This window comes from Pleurodeles waltl, chromosome 4_1 (genome assembly GCF_031143425.1).
Source record: "Pleurodeles waltl isolate 20211129_DDA chromosome 4_1, aPleWal1.hap1.20221129, whole genome shotgun sequence".
Lineage (NCBI taxonomy): Eukaryota > Metazoa > Chordata > Amphibia > Caudata > Salamandridae > Pleurodeles > Pleurodeles waltl.
This window is the reverse complement of record NC_090442.1, coordinates 219,611,321-219,633,442: the sequence shown is the minus strand read 5'-3', so window position 1 is coordinate 219,633,442 and position 22,122 is coordinate 219,611,321. Positions and strand designations below refer to the sequence as shown.

The 22,122-nt window shown below is 43.8% G+C and overlaps 1 protein-coding gene across 1 annotated transcript in view; it reads right to left on the bottom strand.

The window, feature by feature from the left end:
- MRPS35 (mitochondrial ribosomal protein S35) overlaps positions 1-22,122 on the bottom strand; it is a 149,269-nt gene that overhangs the window by 122,291 nt on the left and 4,856 nt on the right. The window contains exon 2 of the mRNA XM_069228175.1: positions 12,836-12,888. Within this exon, the coding sequence (XP_069084276.1) occupies positions 12,836-12,888 (53 nt within the window). The remainder of the gene's footprint in view (positions 1-12,835; positions 12,889-22,122) is intronic.

The following is a 22,122-nucleotide window of genomic DNA, read 5'->3' as shown; positions in this document are numbered from 1 at the left end:
ATTCTCAGTCATAATGTAAAGACAAACTGGCATCAGTTTCAAGCACAAATTAACCAGAAATAGACAGGACCTCCGAGGCAGTGAAAGACAACACTGTGTCAAAAAGAATGCAAACAGTGCAGTCTAACAAACAATAAAGGGATGTGTAGTGCAAGAAAGTACTGTACGAAACACTAAGCCCTGGTTTAGCTGTGCAAGAATCCCATAAAAGGAAACTCTTATGTTTCTTTTCATTACATACCCCACTGAATTCTCACTTTTCCTTCACTTAAAAATAAAAAGAAGAAATTGGAGGTCATAGGTAGGATATATCACTTGGAGTACCAGGTGGTGATAAAAAGCGCACCCAGCTAGTCAGAGTCTTTTCTGCTAAAAGGGCGGTTTGCATGCAACTCTCTCTCCTTTGATCGTGTGGGAGTCTGGGGAGAAGATCAGTGGCCATACACCAACCTCCTTCTTATGCTTAATAATGAAGTTTGGTTGGGCAAACAGGGTCACAAGTTTTGCACCTCCCACCTGGCTGCACGTCTCACATAACTCTAATACCTATATTGAGAAGGATATTAAAAAAAAAAAAAGTGTTTATGATTAAAGTAAACCTTGTGGGGAGGAATGAGAGCAGTAGAAGAGGAGGGGATATACTGTACAGCATGGAGGTTTTGAGAGTTCCAGAGTTTGGTGTGTTGACAGGTAGACGGGAAACAGTATAAGCTCATACGTATAAAGGACTTCTATCCCTAAATGCCTTTGGGGTTGAAACAGGAAGACGGAAAACAGATTATCATCCATTTCAGAATTCTTATGTTTATATTCCCATTGTACTATTTCTAGGTTAGGGGTTGACACCACACCTGCCAAACAGACCTGCTGCTAACAATATACATAGAGTGGGCTTTTGATCCACCCCTTTTCACCATAGCTTTTATTTGACCAGCCTTTTTTAACCATTGGCCACCACGTCTTGGCTCAGTTCAGTGGAGTATTCATTTCTCAGCTAATGCTATTGGCCCCTTGGTGTATTCTTCTACACCCTCTCAAGCAACTGTGTAAAACAAGATGGACTGCATTGCAACTACAGCCCTCTAGCTGCTGTGCATGTGCTAACAAAGTAATTTCAGACCGATCGGTTTTGCAATGCTTGTCATCATTATATCAGCTGCTGTACCCTAATTGCAATGATAACTTAGGAACCAAACTCAGCCGCCTAAGTTTAATGGGTGATGTGTTTGTTTCGATGATGCATTCCAAATGTTGGTAAAATAATTCTCTCTGTTGGAAATTGTGCATTATATTCAACTAACAGACGGGAGTACATTTTATATCATTTTAAATTATTAAAAGGCATTGAACTAATTGTAATGCAAATAGACTCTGAAACATCCACAGGGCAAAATGTCGATTTGGAAATTAAACTGCCATTTATTTTTGGGCCTGCACAATGACCTCAATTTTAGTAAATATATTATTTAAATATAAATATATATATATATATATATATATATATACACACACACACACACACACACACACACACACACACACACACACACACACACACACATACATACACACACACATACATACACACACACACACTTCTAGGGGTGTCATCCAGTGCTCTTCATCAATTGATCAGTTATTGTGCCTTTCACATTTTAATTCTGCACACTACTGCATACACCAGGGTGCAGTGTTACAGGCCACTTCGGTATTAATTAATATTAATGAGGTGGGTCGCATTTTGCGATCCCATAGCGAGTCCCTGCACTCACAGGGATGGTGGCCTGCTGAAGTCAGCAGACCTCCATGTCTGTGACTGCTTTTTAAATAAACCAGTTTTTTTATTTTATTTTGCAGCCCGTTTTCCTTAAAGGAAAACGAGTTGCAAAATAAAAAAGAATAACGAAACCTTTTGGTTTCGGTTTTTCAGAGTAGGCAGTGGTCTATTGGACCACTGCCTGCTCTGAAAAACCCTTATTGGCAACATTCACAAAGGGGAATGGGACCCCTTCCCTTTTGCGAATGGGTTACCACCAGTTTTACACTGGTGGTAACTGCGAATTGCTTTGCGACCGCATTCGCGCTCGCAAAGCAATTTAGCATAGCGATGCGAGACGCAAATAGGAAGGGAACACCCCTTCCTATTTGCGAGTCGCATTCACAATTTGCGAGTCGGTACCGACTCGCAAATTGTGAATGTGCATCGCAAAAGGCATTTTACATGGCGCAAACTGCGATTTTCGCAGATTGCACCATGCAAAATGCTTTCTACATCTGGCCCTTGGTGTTTCATTTTCCTTCTCTGACTTCAAAGCGAGAGGATTTATGTGACAATCATGCTGGATTGTAAGGGGGGGGTGCTTGAGGTAGGCTGTACAATGCTATATTTTTTTTTTATAGCATACACCAAAATTTAAATATCTGTAAATGAACTGTGCAAACATTTCAGAATATACCAGACTAGAAAAGCACAAACGAAGCACATTTTTGGTAATTGTGAAGTGTAGTGGAAAAAACATTTCAATACGATCAAAAAAAAATCAATACACTAGGTGATGTGATTACCACACATTGTTTAGTTTGTGTTCTGTGTACTTTTATCAGTAAAAATGTCTGTTGGTGCAAATATAATGGTCATTTCAATTGAAGAAGTGTTTGTTGTCTGTAATGGCAATACGCTACCACACCATGTATACTCCACTCTACGCCATTCCATTTACTCTGCAACACTCCACACTACATCAATCTATACTGCGTCACTGCACTCTATTCTGCACCACTTCACACCTCTATACTGCACCACTTTACCCTATGCCAATACACTCCACCCCACACTAAGCTACTATGCACCACTGCACTCTACACCACTCCACCCTATGCCTCTCTTTTTTGCAACATTGCACTCTATGACAATGCACTCTACGCCACTCTAATCAACTCCACACTCTACTCTATGTCACTGTACTCTACCGTGTACCACTCCACTCTACTCTGAAACAATTTACTTAGCGTCATTGTAGTTCTCACCACTCCCCTCAGCCCCACTCCACTCTGCCCATCACTGGGTTACTGCACTCTACTCTGCAACACTCCACGCTCTACTCTATGTCAATGCCCTCTGCCGCACAATACTCTACTATGAACCACTGCACTGTTTGTCAGTGCATTCTACACCACTCCACTGTATGCCACTCTAAACTAATTCTGCCCTTTACTCTATACCACTATGCTCTACTGTGCACCACTCCACTGCACTCTGCGCTGTTGCACTGTGCCCCACTCCACATGATGCATGCATCTTTACCCTACTCCACTCTAGCCAATTCACTCTACTCCACACTACACTACTATTCACCACTACACTCTTCGTCAGTGCACTCTACACGACTCCACTCTGCGCCACTCCTCTATATCCCTCTCTACTCTGCAACACTGCACTCTATGCCAATGCACTCAATTCTGTACCACTCCATTCTACGCCAGTGCACTCTATGCCACTCCACTCTACACCATTCTAATCTACTACGCACACTACGCCACTGTACTCTACCGTGCACCACCCCACTCTGCTCTGAAACAACCTACTCTACGCCACAGTACGTTGCCCCACTCCAAATATCCCAACTCACTCTACACCATCCTACTCTACTCTCCGCCACCCCCTTCTACACAAATGCACTCTACACTATTTTACTCAAAAGCAACACACTCTACGCCAATCTACTCTGCACCCTAGGTCCCTATTCCCTGCTCCACAAACTTTAGGCCTCTGCACTGGACGACACTGTACTCTACACCACTCTCCTCTGCACCGCTATTCACCACTGCACTCTACACCAATGCACTCTACTATACACCACTGCACTCTACGACAGACTACCCTGCAACACTGCACTCTCTACCGCTGAACTCTATGCCACTGTCCTCTACTCTAAACCACTGCACTCTATGCCAATGCACTAAACACAGCTTGACTCAAAACCAATGCACTCTACGCCACTGCACTCTACACCAACTACTTTGCACCACTGCACTCTCCACCACCATACTTTACAACACTCTATGCTAACCCACTGTATTCTACACCACTGCACCTCTCTACTCTGTTCCACTCTATATGCCACTGCACTCTACAACACTGTACTCTGCAAGCTCTGCCACTGAACTCAACACCACTCTAGTTTGAACCACTGCATTCTAGCCACTGCACGCTATGCCATTTTATTCAATTGAGTTCTATGGCACTGCACTCTATTCTACATCACTGCTCTCTGCACCACTATACTTGGCACCACTCTACGCCACTCCTCTACTGCACTCTACACAATTGCGCTCCATGTCACTCCACGCCAGTCTACTCCACTATGCACTGCTGTACTCTATGCACCATTTTACTCTGCATCAGTCTGCTCTGTGCCACTGCACTCTACTCTGCAACACTCTAATGCACTCTAAGCCGCTACATTCTGCATCACTCCACGCCACTCTAATCTATTTTGCACCACTGCACTCCACATCACCTTACTCTACACCACTATACTCTACACTTCTGCACCCTACCCTGCATCACTCCATTCTACCATGAACTATTCCACTCTATGCCGCTTCACTCTACTCTGAAACAATCTAGTCTATGCCACTGAACTCTATGCCACTGCAATCTACTGTACTGAACTCTACGCCAATGCACTCTACACCACTTTACTCAAAACCAATGCACTCTATGCCACTGCATTGTACACCAATCTACTCTGCATCACTGTACTTTATGCCACTTTACTCTAGGCCACTCAGCCCCACTCTACAACACTATACTCTCAGATGCTCAATTCTAGGACTCTCTACTCAATTAAAGTCTACTCTACTCCACTCTGCAACACCTTACAACACTATTCTCTATTCTATGCCACTCTGCAAACCTACTCCACTCTACGCAACCACCTCTATGCCACTTTTCTACAGTCTTTTGTTCACCATACTACTCCACTCTACGCCACAACACTCTACACCACAACACCCTATTTATTATTATTTTTTTATAGATTTTTTATAGAGTGAACTTGACCCAAGGGTATCAGAAGTCTTCACAAAGTTTGAACAGACATCAATTTTCAAGGATTACACAAGAAAAATATTAGGCATACAGGGTAATAATACACAACAATGGAATAGAAGATCAACAATTTCTAGAGGTAGAGTTATTTCCAGGAGTTGTGATGCTGAGGCTTTTTGTTGTTCGGATGGAACATGCACAGAAGTAATTAGACTGTTTTAGGAGGGTGGATTCAGGTATTTGTTGAGAACAAATAATTTAAAGTTTTTCCTAAAGCAAAGGATTGTCACGCAGATCCTGGGTAGGGCATTCCAGATTCTACGCGCATTCCCAGAGGATGAATGGGCAAGTGATTTTTCTTCATTAAATTTGAGAGGAATGAGGAGTAGAGTGTTTGAAGTTCGCAGAGGCCTCTGTTGGCCACCTTTTGACAGTTTGCTTGCGAGGTAGTTTGGATTCTCCGTGTAAAGAGCTTTGTGGTTATTCAAGCCATATGGATTATGCTTCTTGTTTCAACTGGTAGCCAGTTGAGTTTCTTAAGTGTATGAGTGATGTGATTAAAATGTCTCTCCCCAGAGAGAAGTCTAGCCACTGCATTGAGCACAGACATCATAGGGATAAGATGTTTTTTGGAGTATCAGTAATAGTTGCATTACAGCAGTGTAGCTGAGAGGACTAAGGACTGTAGTACAGTCTTTAAATCTCCAGTGGGGTGAAGGGTTTGATTTTTTGAGCTGTTTCAGAGTGTAGGAGGCACTAACTTTACAATACTCTACTATACAACACTCTACGACAACCTACTCCACTTTCTGCCACTCTATTCTACAACACTCTACGCAACTCCACTCTACATCTATGCCAATCAACTCTACTCCAATCTAGACCCTTCCACTCCACAACACTCTACTCCTTCAACAATACTCCACGCCACTCAACTCTACACTACGCCACTCCATTTTCTGACACTCCACTACACGCACTCTCATTTACCCCTCTAACCTTTAGCTATGCTTAACAGCAGCCAAGCTAGTGTACGACATGGCTAAAACAAACTGGCAACGCATACTGGCAAAACAAACTGGGAAGGTGGGGGTAATTTTGCATAGGCGAGACCTAGAGGTTGTGCCAGTGCGTTTTTTTTTTATTTTGGCAAGCACAGACAGCTCATCTAACAACAAAGGTTTACAAAATCTGTGACAAAAACACAAGTATTGACAAAGCTAAAAGACAGACAGCCAATGCCAGACCTACAGACTTTGTCTATGCTCGTTTTATTTATGATTTTTGGTAGTAGGTGCATGCTGCCAGAAATCACTCCCGAGCAATGTATCAACATATATTTTAAAAACACTAGGCTAAACAAATATGTTCTTTAAGACAGATTGAGAATAAAACAATCACAACAGGAAGTAGCTCAAATACATCCCCAATGCCAAGAGCACAGGGGCTCACTGCATGCAGCGGAGATTAATAAAAACAAAATCATTCAATAGCACAAAAATAAGAGAAGCACATTCCAGAATATTAGAGCAGCAGAAGAGAAAGCCTGACATTGTTTCTGAGCTTTGTATACTTTGGTGATATTTAAGCCTACAAAGTTGTTCTTTCTTCTAAAGCATAAGACTGTAGCTACTGTTAGCTTAGGAGCCAAATATGCTTTAGGCTCAATGCACGCATGTCAACCCAACTTAAGCTGAATACAAAAGTCAAGAGATAGCCAATGCAAAGATCTCAAAAGAGGAACTAAGGGCCCAATTCACAAAGAAAGTCAAACAATTGCATCCATCTCCACCTGCACCATATTCCTAACTTTATGGAATTAACAAAGGGTCAAAGAGGTACACTTAGAAAGCTACTCCACAGTAACATTTCCAGGCATACTTCTGGTCAACTCAGGTGACATTCCCATGGAATCATATTTTTGTTGTTGAGACAGGATTTCCTTTATAAACACCCACTTCTTTTTCTCTGCTGGAAATTTTATTTCCATCTTCAGACAAACCATTCCTGTACTCGCCCACCAAATCTGGGTGAATCCATTCACCATACCACCATGGGAAGGGATTGATGCTAGCCCTTGGCTGGAGTAAAAATCTAGCGTTCCCGAAAGGAAATCAGAGAAGTTTAATGCTCACAAAATGTAGTTGTTTGTGGATGTTCACAAACATCCAGGGCAAACTAAGCTTTAGAATCCCTGCTTGAGCGGGATTGTACAAGTGCAGAGGACTCTGCACTCGTAAATCGTCTTACACCTTTTAGGAATGCCTTTGTTAGCGTAGAAAAGGTAATTCTGTTCACAAATTTACCTTCGTGAAGAGGGACATTATCACATTTACATGCCCCAATGCCTAACACCGACTGGCATGTTTTTGAACACTAATAAAACACTACTGCCACCATCCACACAAAGCAGCACAAAAGCTTCTGCTACAAAGTAAACATTCTCTGCAGGAATAAAAAAGGATTAGCTTGTCTAAAGATCAGCAGCTGGTACAGTGGCCGTTACTTTTCTTTTTTTGCACCAGCAAGACAGAAAGACAGTTTGGAATCTATGAAGACTCCTGGAACAAGCATTGGCAAACCAGTAGATCTTTACTTTTGGCTTTGTCAGTGCAGTCCAACAGACTTTAACAATGCTGTTTTCAAATGAAATTTAAAAAAAAAAAAAAAAAAAAAAAACACACAACAAAAATGCTATTTTGTATAGACACCCGTGTACCAGCATAAATGCGCCAGCTATTTTGTTTTTGTTTCAATTTATCATTCCAAGATGGCAGATTCATTTCCTCTAATCTAGTTAGTTAATTAGTTTTATGGTTATGTATATTGACATTGCTGTTGTCGCAGACCGCTCAAAATTTGAAAGATATAGATAGATATAAGGCACAAAGATTAGACAATGTGCCCGGTAACACACAACATGGTTGAGCGAGTATGCCAGGACTGGAGTCCTTTCTGCATTTGCTGTCATTCTGCAGTGAATGGCATTCAGGGTGTGGTGTACCATCCACAGAGAATTTTACAAGTTAGCCCCCACCCCATTCTTCTGTTTATCATTGATAATTTACCATGCCTATGCATGGACCTTCCACATATTCATCGCTCCCTCTTTCTCTTCTTTCAAAATCAGAAAGAAGAACCCTGGTTCCACCATTACCATTCAGAGGTAGCTTTGTGGAATAGACTAAGACTGACCATCCTTAAAGATCATCTGCCATTTAAGAGGAACCAGATGAACCTTTAGCTCTCTTCATCGTTACATCCATCACTGTGAATGTTGCCGGTGGTCAGTTTTATCAATTTCCTGTGGCTTTATGGAAACAATTAGGTGGTCCATAAGTGTTCTGCTTCTGCCATTTACAAGTTAACTATTAGACCACATCCCCTCACTAAAAAAGTATTAAAGCCAGCATCAAGACATCCTGTAGGCAAAAATACACAAACAATGATTGCACTTTGACAGGTACTGGGAAATCAGGAGAGATAAGACAATTCGCCCAAGATCAAATCACCTGGTCAGGCAGGAAAGCAAGGAACAGTTCACGTTTCCAGGTTTGTCAGTATGAATGAGGACCACTAGACAAAATCTACACCCTCAAAAGATATTAGACTTATGGTCATCAAATTAAAGCCAATGAACATTAATTGACATGTATTTGTAAAGCGCACCATCAACCGCAAGAGTATAATGGCAGTGAGCAGGTGTTTGTGCCTAGCCCTGCATAGGGTAGATGGGTAACTAAAAAGCCAGGCCTTCAGCTGAAGGCACTGAATTCAAGAAGAGAGGAGGAGGCTCTGATGTTGAGTAGGAGGTTGTTCCATGCTTTAGTAGGGATTCAAGAGAATCCCCGACCTCCTGATCTGCGTCTGTGTATGTATGGGATGTGTGTGAATAGGAGTCCTGCGAAGCAGATGTGTCTGTGTAGCTGGTGAAAGGAAATGCAACTTTTCTGGTAGGTGAGGCCTACGTTGTGTAGTGCCCTGAATGTGTGTGTGAGGAGTTTGAAATGAACATGTTTGTGCATTGGTAGCCAGTGTAACTCCTTAAGTGTAGTGTGATGTGATGTGATTTCTGCGAGATAGGTTGTAGAGGAGTCTAGATTCCGAGTTGAGAATGGTTTGTAGTCTTCTGGTGAGATGCTTGGTAATCCCGGTATAGAGGATGTTCCCGTAGTCCACCTTGCGGAGGACAAGGGTTTGAGTGGCTGTTTTTCTGGTGTTGCTTGAGAGCCATTTGAAGATCTTCCTCAGCATCATCAGGGTGTGGAAGAAATAGGCAGGAAGCAACATGCATTGCCTTGTATGTTATGTCGAGTTTGCTGTTGATAATAATTTCAAGGTTTCTGGTGTGAGTCCAGGTCACAATTTGGCCGGCCACAAGCTGGAGCCCCATGGCAAGGTGCTCTAGCTGAAGATCTCTACTTCTGTCTTGTATGTGTTGAGCTTAAAACAGTTGGCTTTGATCCAGTTAGCAACTTTGGACAGAAGGTAGTGACCTGGTTTCTTCTGTTGGGGGGTCTTCTCCCAGAGGTAGAGTAGCAGCTCTGTGTTGTTGGTGAAGGAGACGATGCTGACAATAGGAGGGTTACGGGCCTGTAGTTGGAGAGAGTGACTGGGTCAGCAAATTGTTTTTGAGCAGGGGACGAAGGTTGACTGTTTCCAGGTGTCTAGGAGTGTGACAGGCAATGACATATTTGATAGTGCCTAGTTGATCGATTTAAGTCCTTTAGTGGAAGCAAGAGTCCCATGGGGCCCCCGGGTGGATGGTCTTCCTGGCAGCCGGCGCAATCTACAATTGGAAAGACAGGCCACAAGGTCAGGATTCATTCTTTGGCCATGATGAGAAGTTGAGTTGCGATGATGGTGAGGTCTGGTTGAAGGTCTAAGTTACAGTGTATGGAGGTGATTTTGTTACAGAAGAATTCTGAGAGCTTGATGTAAAGGTCTTGTGAGGGGCTGATGTTGCTGGAGGCAGGATGTGCTGTGAAATCTTTGAAAACGGCACAGAATTTCTTTCTGTGGTTTGTGCCGTAGTTGATGAGGTCTGCAAGAGCTATGCACTTGGTGTTCCATATCAGCTGGTGGTAGCGTCTTAGGGCGGATTTGAAGTTGTCCTTATTCATGGGGTCTTGACTTGTTCATTGAGCTCCAGTTGCTTGCAGTGGTGTTTGGTCAGCCTGAGTTTATCTGTGTATCTGCTGGCCTGTGATTGGATCATTGCTGTTGGGTTACACTTAAGGGGAGCCAGGGTGTTAGGGCTTGTAGTGATCAAGCTGTTGAGTTCCTTGAGGACTATTGGCAAGTTGATGGTGTGCTCCAGCAACTGCCTGGAAGACCAGTTCTGTTCTCTGATGCTTTTCCAGCTGTGTCTGGAGGGTTCAGTGGTGGTAGGTCTGATGTGGTGTGCGATGGGTGTGTTGAAACTGATGAGAGCAAGGTCTATCCAAGTCGTAATTGCTGGCTTGTCAACTTTGATGTTGGTGATTGAGGAGAAAATTGGATTCAATAGGTGGGTTCAGTAATGTGCTGGGTGAGGCTAAGTTTTCTGAGGTTTTCTAGAAGGGCCACAGAGATAAGGTTAATGCAATCTTGTAGGTGAATTTAAGGTCTGTGTGATGTCACTAGCAAAAGTGGTGCGGGGTCCTGAAGGTCTGTCTAAGAGGGTTCTGGCCCTAGGAGACTTTGGCTCTGATGCCTATCTTGAACATAAGGTGTTTCATGTAGCTGGTGGAAGTGTCTGTGTGGGTGGTCAGCTGATGGTGTCTGAATATAATAGTGACTCCCCCTCCAGGCTTATACCGATAGTGTTGCCTGGCGATTCTGTAGCTGGCAGGGATGCCTGGATGCCAGCAATGTCTGGTACAGTGTGTGGTGTGCAGATGGATGAAGCAAACTGAAGTTCTCTCGCTTGGTTGCTTCTTTTAAAGATGGGCTTCGCAGGAAATCATGATGTCACTTCCTGTGTTGATGGATGATGTGAAATCATACTATTTGTTACATTATACCAAGGGTCTTCAAAATGGGGGGGGGGCCTTAAGTGATCCCTGGGGGGATGCCAGGCTCTGGCCAAAAGAAGGATTATGCAGCTAATAGTGCTTTGTTTTAAGTAGAAAATTGTTTATTGCATTTTTAATAAAGGTAACATAACTTTACTGCAATGTTTAAATGAGTCTAGACATATTTAAGCATTGCCATCTTAATAGAATAATTATGAAAAGGTCTGAGGGGGCAGCATTAAAAAGTTTGAAAACCACTGCATTGTACCATGTTGCGCATTATTGGCATTCCAGTTAATGATATGGTTAGGTTGTGTTATAATTTTATTTACACAACTCATGTGCTTCTAACAAGATGTATTACCCTGCTCAAAGCATGACACATGGCATTCCCTCCCAAGACTGAACTAATGTGATGAAATATAAATGTTATGCTCAACTGTGGTGAATTTCTACACAGAAAGTTCTTCACTCCCCAAAAATAAAAACTACAAATGATACTAGTTGTTATGTCCATATTTCACAGCAAGGGTTACAGAGATCAGAAATCTGCTGCCCTCACACTGGCCATGTAGGTTAGTCATCATAGGCAGGTAGTAAATGTATGAAATGCGGAGGAATGCCCATGCTAGGTGCATGAGGAAAAATCAATGTTTGTTTTTTAAGAGCAATCAGTCGCTCTATCAGTCTATCTATCTGATAACTCAGGCCAAGTGGCCAATAACATGGTGTAAAACCAAGTTACAAGAAACAAAGATTACCTTTTTGCCCTTCAGTCATGAAGGGGAAAGGGACCCAAGAGTGAAAAAATTAAAGAAGTTTCTACAAGCAAGCTCCTTAAGAGTCTGAGAGAAATGATAGGAGCATTGTACACCGTTATGAAGAAACTGGAGGTGGTGGGAAAAGCAATTGTGGCAATGGAGCCCAGGAAGCAAAAGGGGACAGAAAAAAATGGTGATTTTATTGGGAACACATGTCCAGCAGGTGGAGGATGATTTCATTGCTGCATCTTCCGAACTTTACCATGGGAAAGCATTTAGACAGGGGGTTATAAAATCTTTGTTGTTGCTCAAGGGGAAGCATGAAGTCTAGGACAATGTTAGAAGGGCAGGCAACATTTGAGAGCCGACTCCTCATTATCTTCTTATGTGCAATAACAAAAGGATACTCGAATTTCCTGTGCAAGTGCTCTGGACCATGAATGATGGCACACGTTTGCAGACATGTAGGAGTCTAACAGCAACAGGAACGTCGGCCACTATAATTTCTGTTCATACATTCTTTGGCTGCGACTTCCTGGAAAAACTGAAAGGTCCACCTCTGCTAAAACAGAGTAAGCCCTTTAGAGGGCGTATATGGGGGTAAAAAGTCTGCAAGGTTCTGTAGCTAGAGAGGGACTTGTTGTGCATGAAGTGCAAAGGAAAGTTTCGGGGTTAATGGTGATTTCTCTGCATGTTCTCCTCAGGTCCCCAAATACCTAAACCATTCCCTGTATTTTATCATCAACAGAGGAAGTAGCCATCTTATTTGCAATTTTCTACAGAGTACTTAGAGTAAGTCTGGGGTTTGCAGTCACTGATTTCAGGAGGCTGTTGATTTTAAAGGGTGAATGTTGATGGGCATAGGGTAATACGTATTGGATGGCAGATCATACTGGTTTTCATTTAATTTAAAAATTGAAATATAAACAGAGAATGCTCACTAGAGCATTTTAGGGCATGAATAGTTTCCTTGGCATGTGGTGAATTTTTCCATTTTATTTTACAAAAAAAAGCACACTTCTTACCTCTCTCCTATTCCGTACATTTGGCGTTGATCTGTTGCCTCTTCCAGAAGGGACTGAAAAGCAAAAGTCATTCAAATGTTTTGTAATTTTACTTAATTACCTGTAAAGCTGAACAACATACATGCAAATTTGAACACAATACCTAAGTAGGGAAGGTTAAAATCGCTTCATTAATGAGCACACAAGTTCCACATTCCGAATCTCATCAGCAGGTCATTCAAGATCTGAACACTAAGGGCCTGTTTCACAAACTGCAATTTGTAGTACTTTAGTAGTAACAACATGGTGCTATTAAAAGTTCGACAAAATGTTATTCACAAACCTACAAGTTGAGATCTCTTCCTCCAACTCTCCGATCTTTTCTATGGGGAGATCCTCAAACATGTAAGTCTACTTCATAGTGATAAATGCAGGCTGGAAAAAGGGCACACTTACTTCTAAATGTGAGGGGATTAGTAGGGAGGGGTTTAGGAAGGGCTAGGGAGGGGTTTGAGGAGGGACAAGCACCCACCCACAAAAGAGTAAGCCCATTGCTATTCACAAACTTCACTTCTAAAGTTACTATGGTCAAAAAAGGGCCCCAAACAGCAGCAAATGTACTTCAGCTGTGGGCTGGAGTAAGTCCAACACCCCACATGGCCAACCATTGATACTGCAACACCCTCCCGTTGAATGTAATGGTGATAGGGACTTAAAATAAAATCCAATAGGAAATATTGTTAAATCAGCTTAAAAATATCTAAACATAAAACAATTTTTAAACTATTTTATACAAAAAAAAGCAATATTCATTTTAATGAAATGTAATTAAATTACTTTTAATTCTTTACAATAATCAACAATTAATACACAATAAAAATATATTCTTGTTACTTTACCTTTTAAAATTTAAGTCAGAATTGTTTTAATCACACATATATATATAAATAAATAAATGAATTAAAAATGAAGTCAATAGTGCAGTAGCATTTTATGTTTTGTTCATTGTTTAAAACAAATGTAAATTAATATTTAACAGAAAAAAAAAGTTTAAGTTTAATTATTAAGTTTAATTAATGAGAAATTTAACTTTTTCCTATATTTTACAGTAGGGAGACCTCTGCTACCAGAGCAGATATCTCCTTACAATAAATTCTAGGGGAAATTTAAGAAATGTATTGGACCAAAACCATAGGAAAATTATTTTATGTTAAATATTAATGTAAATTATATATATATATATATAGTAAATAAAGAACAAAATGGCAAATGCTACAGCACTTAAGTTTGAATAAAATATATGAAATAAAAAAATATTTGTTGAATATTTTAAAAATCCCAACTAAAGTAAACTTTTTGTATTCACTTATGTATTAGAAATTATAAAACGTTATGTATGGAATTAGAGAATAAATTAAATTCATTTTAAAACGTAGTTACATTCATTTCATTTTAAAATTTAAACTTATGAACATTTCTATCATTAAATAATATTTATTTTTAAAAAGCTGAAATAATTTTTTTTTTAACTTTCTTTAATGGTAGTTTTATCACATCTGGTATCAGTCATGATGTAAGAATACAATAACACAAAAAACATAACAAGCAGTGGATGTCAGCAATTCAATAAAGGAACAATTGCAGAGGCCTGAGTGTGAGCAAGGGCAATACATACAATCTAGATCATATTTCCACCGGAGCTGGGCCCCCAGCTTGTCATAGCACATTGATGCCCAGGTGACCCATCGACCACACACATGGGGACCACCCGGCAACACTATTAGTCAGCAAACGTCACGACTTCACAAATCAAAAACACTACAACAGTGTCCACACATCACTCCCCTTCACTAGAGTCGTCCAAAGAATCATGTTCATCCTCCTCTGTAAAGTTGTGCAATATGGACCCCCACAGCACGACGGCCTCCAAGGCCCCCCCTGCCCCTGCGGGTATTACGCATATGCACCTCCTCCGCTACTCCCCATTCAAGGAGATCCCTCTGCCACGATGCCTCACAGGGAACCCGAGCATTCATCCAGCATATGGCCACTCGTCTCTTGGCTAGCATTAGCACCAGTTGGACCATTTTATGATGCATCTGAAGTCCCTTGTGTCTAGGTACCACTCCCAGAAGGCAGGCCTTTGGGGTCAAGGGTATCGCTATGTCAGTCCCCTCTGTTATCTTAGGAACTACCTTTTCCCAGTATCCCTGAACACCCCGCATGTCCAGGCTAGATGCAAAAAACTGGCACTTACTCCCCACATCTCGTGCACCTCACCTCCCTCTCAGGAGTTATTCTATTAAGACACCCTGGGGTCACATATGTATGGTGCAGGAAGTTAAAATGGAGCAATTTAAATCTCTGATTGCAGGACACTTTCTTCACTAGCATACCCGCTTGTGCCCAATCAGCGTCTGTTAGCGGCTCCTCCAACTCCCTCGTCCAAGCAGCACGTGCCACACACTGGTGTAGCACCTGATCACCTCTAACAGCTTCATAGAATAATGAGATGAGGTGTCCCTCTCTCCACAATGGAGCATACCGCCCAACACTTGGGATGGCTGCGGGGCAGCCGTGAACCCAATCCAAATTTCCTGCGCCACACTTTCCATCTTGGCATACTGCAGAAACTGGCCCGGCCCCACCTCAAAAGTTTCCTGAATCTGCGGGTACTCAATGAATACCTCCCCAGGGTAAAGATCCCCACCAGTCTAGCAGCCCCCGGCCCTCCAACGATCCATAGACATATCAGCATAGATGGCCCTGAATGGGGCAAGATCCCAAATGCACAGCTCCCTGTCAAATGACACCCTACCCATCACTTTACCCACGAACGCCTCCCAGATTGCCGCAGTCTGCCCTACCAGATAGGGAATCCACTTCGTCGATCTTCCTCCCCCCATCAATAATTGAACCACCAAGGTATCACAACCCAGCATACCCAGAACAACCTCTTCTCCCAATTGTCTGATACTGTCAGCCATCGCGCAGCATGTTGCAAATGGGCCACATAATAGTAATGCTGCACATCAGGCAGGGCGAGACCACCATCCTCCATATCCCGTTTAAGAACAGACAATGCCACCCTACTACGACATCCCGCCCAGACCAGGGAGATAAGTAAACTGTCTAACTTTCGGAAAAAGGAGAAATGGATCCGGAACATGGCATTCTTAATGAGATAAAGGCAACGCGGGAGAAAAACCATCTTCGCCACAGCCGCCCTACCCATCACAGACAGTGGCAATTGACTTCAAAATGACACTGACCCCTCGAGATTAGTCATAACTTTATCCTCGTTGAGGCATCTATATGTTTCCTCCGTATGGGCCACCCATATACCCAAATATCTAAAGCCTAATTCCTAGCGGAGGCCAAGCTCAGGCAATAGATCAGCAGGAACTGCCAATAAGCTGCCCACTGGAAACAGAAGTGACATTAACTCAGAGGCCTAAGACCGCGCCAAAGGTCTGAAGGAGCCCTATCAAGACCGGTCCGACCCGGGCAGGTGTATGGACATATCAACGCATCATCCGCGTATAAAGAGATAACATGGGTAGAATCACCAGTCTTAATCTACCATCACTCCATCTCCCCACGCAGCAGAATTGCCAATGGTTCAATGGCAAGGGCGAATAGTAGCGGAGAGAGGGGGCAGCCCAGCCCAGTACCCCTTCCCACTTCCCACTCCCCCGCTAAGTCTCTCCTGATTCAAACCTAAATTGAAGGGCTGGTATACAAAAGGCGCACCCAACTACAAAAGGCAGGACCAAATCCCATTTCCCGCAGCACAGCCACAAGGTACGGCCACTCCACTGTATCAAACGACTTTTCCAAGTCGATCGACACTAAGTCAGATGCACAGTCCATCGTATCGTGCAAAACATGAGTGAGTCTACAAATGTTAAGAGGGTTACTAGGTGCAGGCATAAAGCCACATTGATCTTCATGGACCAGTGTGTGGACGACTGTCGACAGACGCATTGCCAATACTTTGCACAACATTTTAATGTCAGTATTAGGCATCGTGAGGGGCCTGTATGAAGATGGATCGGCCACATCCCTCCCAGGCTTGGGCAACAGACAGATAACACCCTCCCTCATTGTACGCGGTTGTATCCCGCTATCCTGAGCCTCACGGAAAATCTCGAACAACTTTTATTTCAGAGTGGCAGAATAAACTTGATAAAACTCTGCAGGAACTCCATCCCCACCCGGGGCTCTGGATCTGCTGAGGGCCTGAATAGCTACTCCCAGCTCCTCCACGCCTATCTCACTCTCCAATCCCTGCACAAGCTCAGGAGTAAAACTTGGGCAGCCCCACTCCATCAAGGACTACAGATCTATGCCACTCCCTAATATACGATCCAAACGACTACAAAGGTTATGCGTCAATGAATGACATGTAAATTCATGACCCTCCGTATGTAAATCCTGACAACTATCCCTGAACCCCAAATCACGCATAACTGCTGTGAGCAAGTTTGACATCAGTGATTTAGTGCCCAGTCGGACGGGTGCCAATCCATTCGGCCATCCAAGATACAGTTGTAGTCCCCTGCCCATATTATCAGTGTCCCTATACAGCCCTCCGATAACTTTTGTATATGCATGAAGAATAACTTATCATCTATATTGGGTGCATAAGTGTTAAGCAGTATAACCTCTCTATCATCTAGCATCCCCTGGACCAGCACATAGCATCCCTCCACATCTGCTTCGCTATACGTGTGTCTGAAGGGTACTCCATGTGCTATCCAGATGGCAACCCCTCTCGCATAAGAGGAGTAAGTGGCGGGGTATAGCAGCCCCCTCCATTTCTTCCCCAACTGCTGAACCTCCTCTCCCACTAAGTGGGTCTCCTGTAGGTAAGCTATTTGTGTCTTATTACGTCTGAGGAATGAATGATCCCTATAATGTTTAGAATAGCCCTTTAAGCCCGGACGTTCCAGGCTAAGATGTTTGTATGCTCCGCCATAATGATCTGTGATCACCCTCCCATGCCCCTCCATATATTTGGTATGTGTATGAATTCACGCATGCACTGTATGAACACAGCCCCTTTTTAAACCTAGGAGCAGTACTAAACAAGTCACAACCCTCAACACTCCCCTCCCCGGTCAGGCAGCATAACAATTGAAACAACAACCAATGCGCATCCATAAAGTACCATGCTGTCAGGACCCACAGCCTAATCCCAACCCTCTGAAACATGGCCTACCACTTTTAGTGGAGAGAGACATTTCCGCCCCCAGATCATATAACGTCCCAACCAGTGACCAATTATTTAAATTCAAAGCATCCATAGCACCACCGTCGCCCCCCCCCCCGCCCCCGCCGATAGAATCTGCGCTCCGCCCCCGCAACACTGGAGCAGGAAAAAGAGAACGGACAGGAAGAAAAAATTAAAAGGGGAGAACAGATCAGAAATATGGTGTACACAGTACATCTAACAATTATACAATCAAGTGCCAGTGCCAACAACTTCTGCCTCCTTTGCATCAGCCATCTGCATTGATTCAATTGTCTCATCCTGATGTGTTAGAGCCATTGTGCCATCTTACTGAATTTCAACCGTGGTCCGACTCACCCCCTCTCCTGGCGACAACTCCCCTCGTGCAGTTCCATCTTCCTTCCTCTAGGGTGGGTCGGTGACAGACAGACAGACAGACAGACACACACACAGACACACACACACACACACACACACACCTACCTACCTACCTTCCGGCATGTCAAATAAGTGGGACTTGCCGCCATGAAGGACTTTTAGCTGGGCAAGATACAACAGCATGTAGCATATGTTGAGCAAGCCTAGCTTGGCCTTGACCTCCAAGAATCCCTTCCTGGATCCCTGTTCTTTGTTGGTGTAATCATGATATATTGAATCTTATGATTGTCAAAATGAACTGACTCCATTTCTCGACAAGCCCTAAAGATGCAATTTCTGTCCTTATAGTCTGGTATGCTGGCTATGATTGATGGCCCTCAGGTGCGCCCCTGGCAGAGGGGGGGCAACTAGTGCACTGTGCGCCCTTTTGATCGCAAATATTGGGGACAGTACAACAGGTTTTAGTACTCTCTAATCCAACGCTCCACGAAAGCCTCCGTGGCAGACCCCCCAGCCCGCTCTGGGAACCCAATAAGCCGAATATTATTGCTGGGGGACCTGCCCTCCGCGTCTTCCACCCTGTCCTCGAGGATCCTGGCTCTGGATGTAACTTCAGCCATCTGTTTCTGCAGTACACCAACCTCCGCCCTGAGCTCGGAAATCGAGCCCTCTGTGTTTTGCACCCTGTCGGATACCTTCCGGAGGTCCGCCTGGAGGGGATTGACCTTGATTGCCACTGATTCGATCTTCCCCTCCAGGGCCTCCCTAGATCCCTGATTTGCCACCAAAAGTTCAGCTCTCGTGGGCTCCACGACAGGGCGACAGGGGCACCCAACCCCGCTTCAGTCCTACACCCAGTCAGGTGCGTCTCCCGCTGCTCAGACAGGGCAGGGATGGTGTATAACTCCAAAGTATTGCCCTGCAGTGAGGCCGGTCGCTTGCTTTTACCCATGAGCAGTGCTCCAATGGGAAGACCTCTGAGTCCCTTGCGCGGTGCCACAGCCAATATTTATTAGCAGGATAAGTCAAGGGGGGAGGGGATGAGAAGCAACCCCCACCAGTCCAATGATTCCTGGCGACCATGCAGTAGCCTGTTTCCTGCTAGGCTGGAGGGCGGAAACCTAAGTTTCCACCTGTTGACCTAGCGGGAAATTTCTAATAGGTCTGGCTGAGTGGTCGCCACAAGGCAGCAGCCATCCTGTTGTGTTTGGCGGACAGGCATCTATGGCAGGCAATACTGCTGAACCTGTGGACATAACATAAGCATTGCCTTGGTACTTGAGGACCTCCAAAGGCCTTGTCTGTCCCTTGTATATGGCCAATCTTGAATCTGCAATGCCAAACTAAGTTATTGTGAACGGCTGCAATTCAATAACTGTAGTACTTTGTATAACAAAACACCATCTTGGTTTAGGCACAGGTGATATCCAACCACTTCAACCAAAAGATCAAGTAGTAGATGTGTAGGTCACTGATGCACTAAAACTAGAAATCAATGGAGGTAGGATAAGAGCATTTGTTTTGTTAATCCTACCACATAATTCTGTTTTGAAAGATTAAGGGGAACTGATGTCCATCACTTGGTACTTTAAACAAATCTATCCCTTGACAATAATAAAGTGTATCCATAGCTCCTCAGATCCACAGCACTTCCTCAAGTTTCTAAGAAGAATCTTCTCTATCTCTGCTATGACCACCATAAAGCATTTTATCTTGACCTGCATATTGTTTTTAAGGCTTCTAGGTGGTTACTGCAAGCCTGTTGCTACTTTTGGAAGGGAGAATACACTGACACTTTACTAGCTGGAGCTTTGACACCGAGAGTCTTTCATATTCAAGTGTTTCATACTCAGACTATCTTACAAGTTATGCCCCCACTCTTTCTTTCGTACACTCCTGCACTGACCCTCCAATCACCCTGTTCCCTTCAACAAAATTTAGAAAGCAGAGGCCTAATGGCAAACAATTTACCATTAAGTTGCCCTATTACACACAGTGCTCCAGGGTTGCAATGGGCAAGTGCGCCTGCTTTTTGCACCCTAGGGGCACTATGGTATTACAGAACGGCACAGAGGCAAATATGGCCATAGGAGGCGCACTGAAAGTGTGCCATAAAAACTGCTGCACTGTCAGTGCACCACTTGAGGGAAGCCCTCTGGAGCGGAGAATTGGGGTCCCATGGACTCACCATATATCTCGCTACAGACGAGTTTGGACACTCACTGCACCCGCCTACAGGGGGAATCTTTAACCAATCTCTAAAGCGCAGGTGGGTTGCCATCTGCACCGGTAAACACAGAACTGCTTTGAAGCAGCTGCTTCATACATCACTGACTGCGTTGCCCCCAGAGCAGTGTGAATTCTAGGCTGTCCTGTGGGCAGCACATTTATTGTAATAGGGCGGAATGTCCTTGCTTCCACCCAGCACACCTGCTTAAAGGTGCGCCACGTCTAAAACAATGACAGTGTTCCCCATATGTAATAGGGGCCCAGGTGGCATTGTGTAACAGCCTGGTACCCACAGTCCTTCAAAGACACCTGTCATTCATGTGTAACCTGAAGAACCTTTTGTTTCCAACCTGGATATATCCATTCTTGTGGTTGTGTTGTCTATGGTAAGCTAAAGTTTAGGCCTGGGAGTAACTCAAGGAGTTTTATTCTGAGGAATTCCACAGAGTTACATAAAACTCTGCAAGATTCCGAAACAGTGCCGATTTTTTGCGGTAGGAGCTTCTTCTGTGCTGTAAAATCAGTGCAAATGGCACCACAAGTACACCAGAAGGCGCTGCTTCTTTCTGCTGTTCGAGTAGATTTTCAACTCGAGTGGCAGCTTTCTCAGCGTGAATAGTCACGACCTGCCTAAACCGCCCACATTGAGAAATCTCTCCGGGAAGAATTCTAGCGCCTGGAAATCACACTAGGGGACGCAAATTCTCGCTCTCGACAACTTAACATTGGCGAGCTGCATGCAAGAAAAAACTCTGCCTCACTGCATTTGGCGGAGTTTTGCCAGAACTCTGCACTCCAAGCAGAGCATGGGGTGGGCAAAACTCTGAGAACTCTTACGGCGGAGCAGAACTTTTCACCCACCCCTACTAAAAGTGTCAGGTCTACATTGGCATAAGCGTGCTCTACAAAATCTCATAACAGACAGACATCAAAAATGTGTCAAAATGTTGCCAATCCTGCAGGTCTCAAGCTCAATTAACTACTTAACCTAAGCATTAAGCACTCAACACGTGATCTATACACTATAGTGCAGTGACCCACTTAGGTGTAGGGTCTGGAAGTGAAATAAGTGTGATAGGACATGACATGGTCATGCTGTCCAGTCATCCTATATTGGGAACATATAGCCTCCGCCCTTTCACAGGTTTTAGGATACACACTTAATCTGACACCCAGAAAGGCCTTTTTAGGTATATTGGACAGCCTTGGCAATACTGGGAGGAAAGATTATCTCATTGGGATGACCACGCTAGTGGTGAAAAGAGACATAGTATGAAACTGGAAAGGACCCACCGCACTGATGTCGACTCAGTGGAGAAGAGGAATGGACCAGTGTGCTACATTGGAAGAATCTATTTATGTGGAAGAAGGCTGCCCTCACAAATATGAGTGTATAAGAAGGAAATGGATGAAATACTACGGTCTACCAGTTCTGGAGAAGGCAGTATGTGTGTCTGCAGTGTCT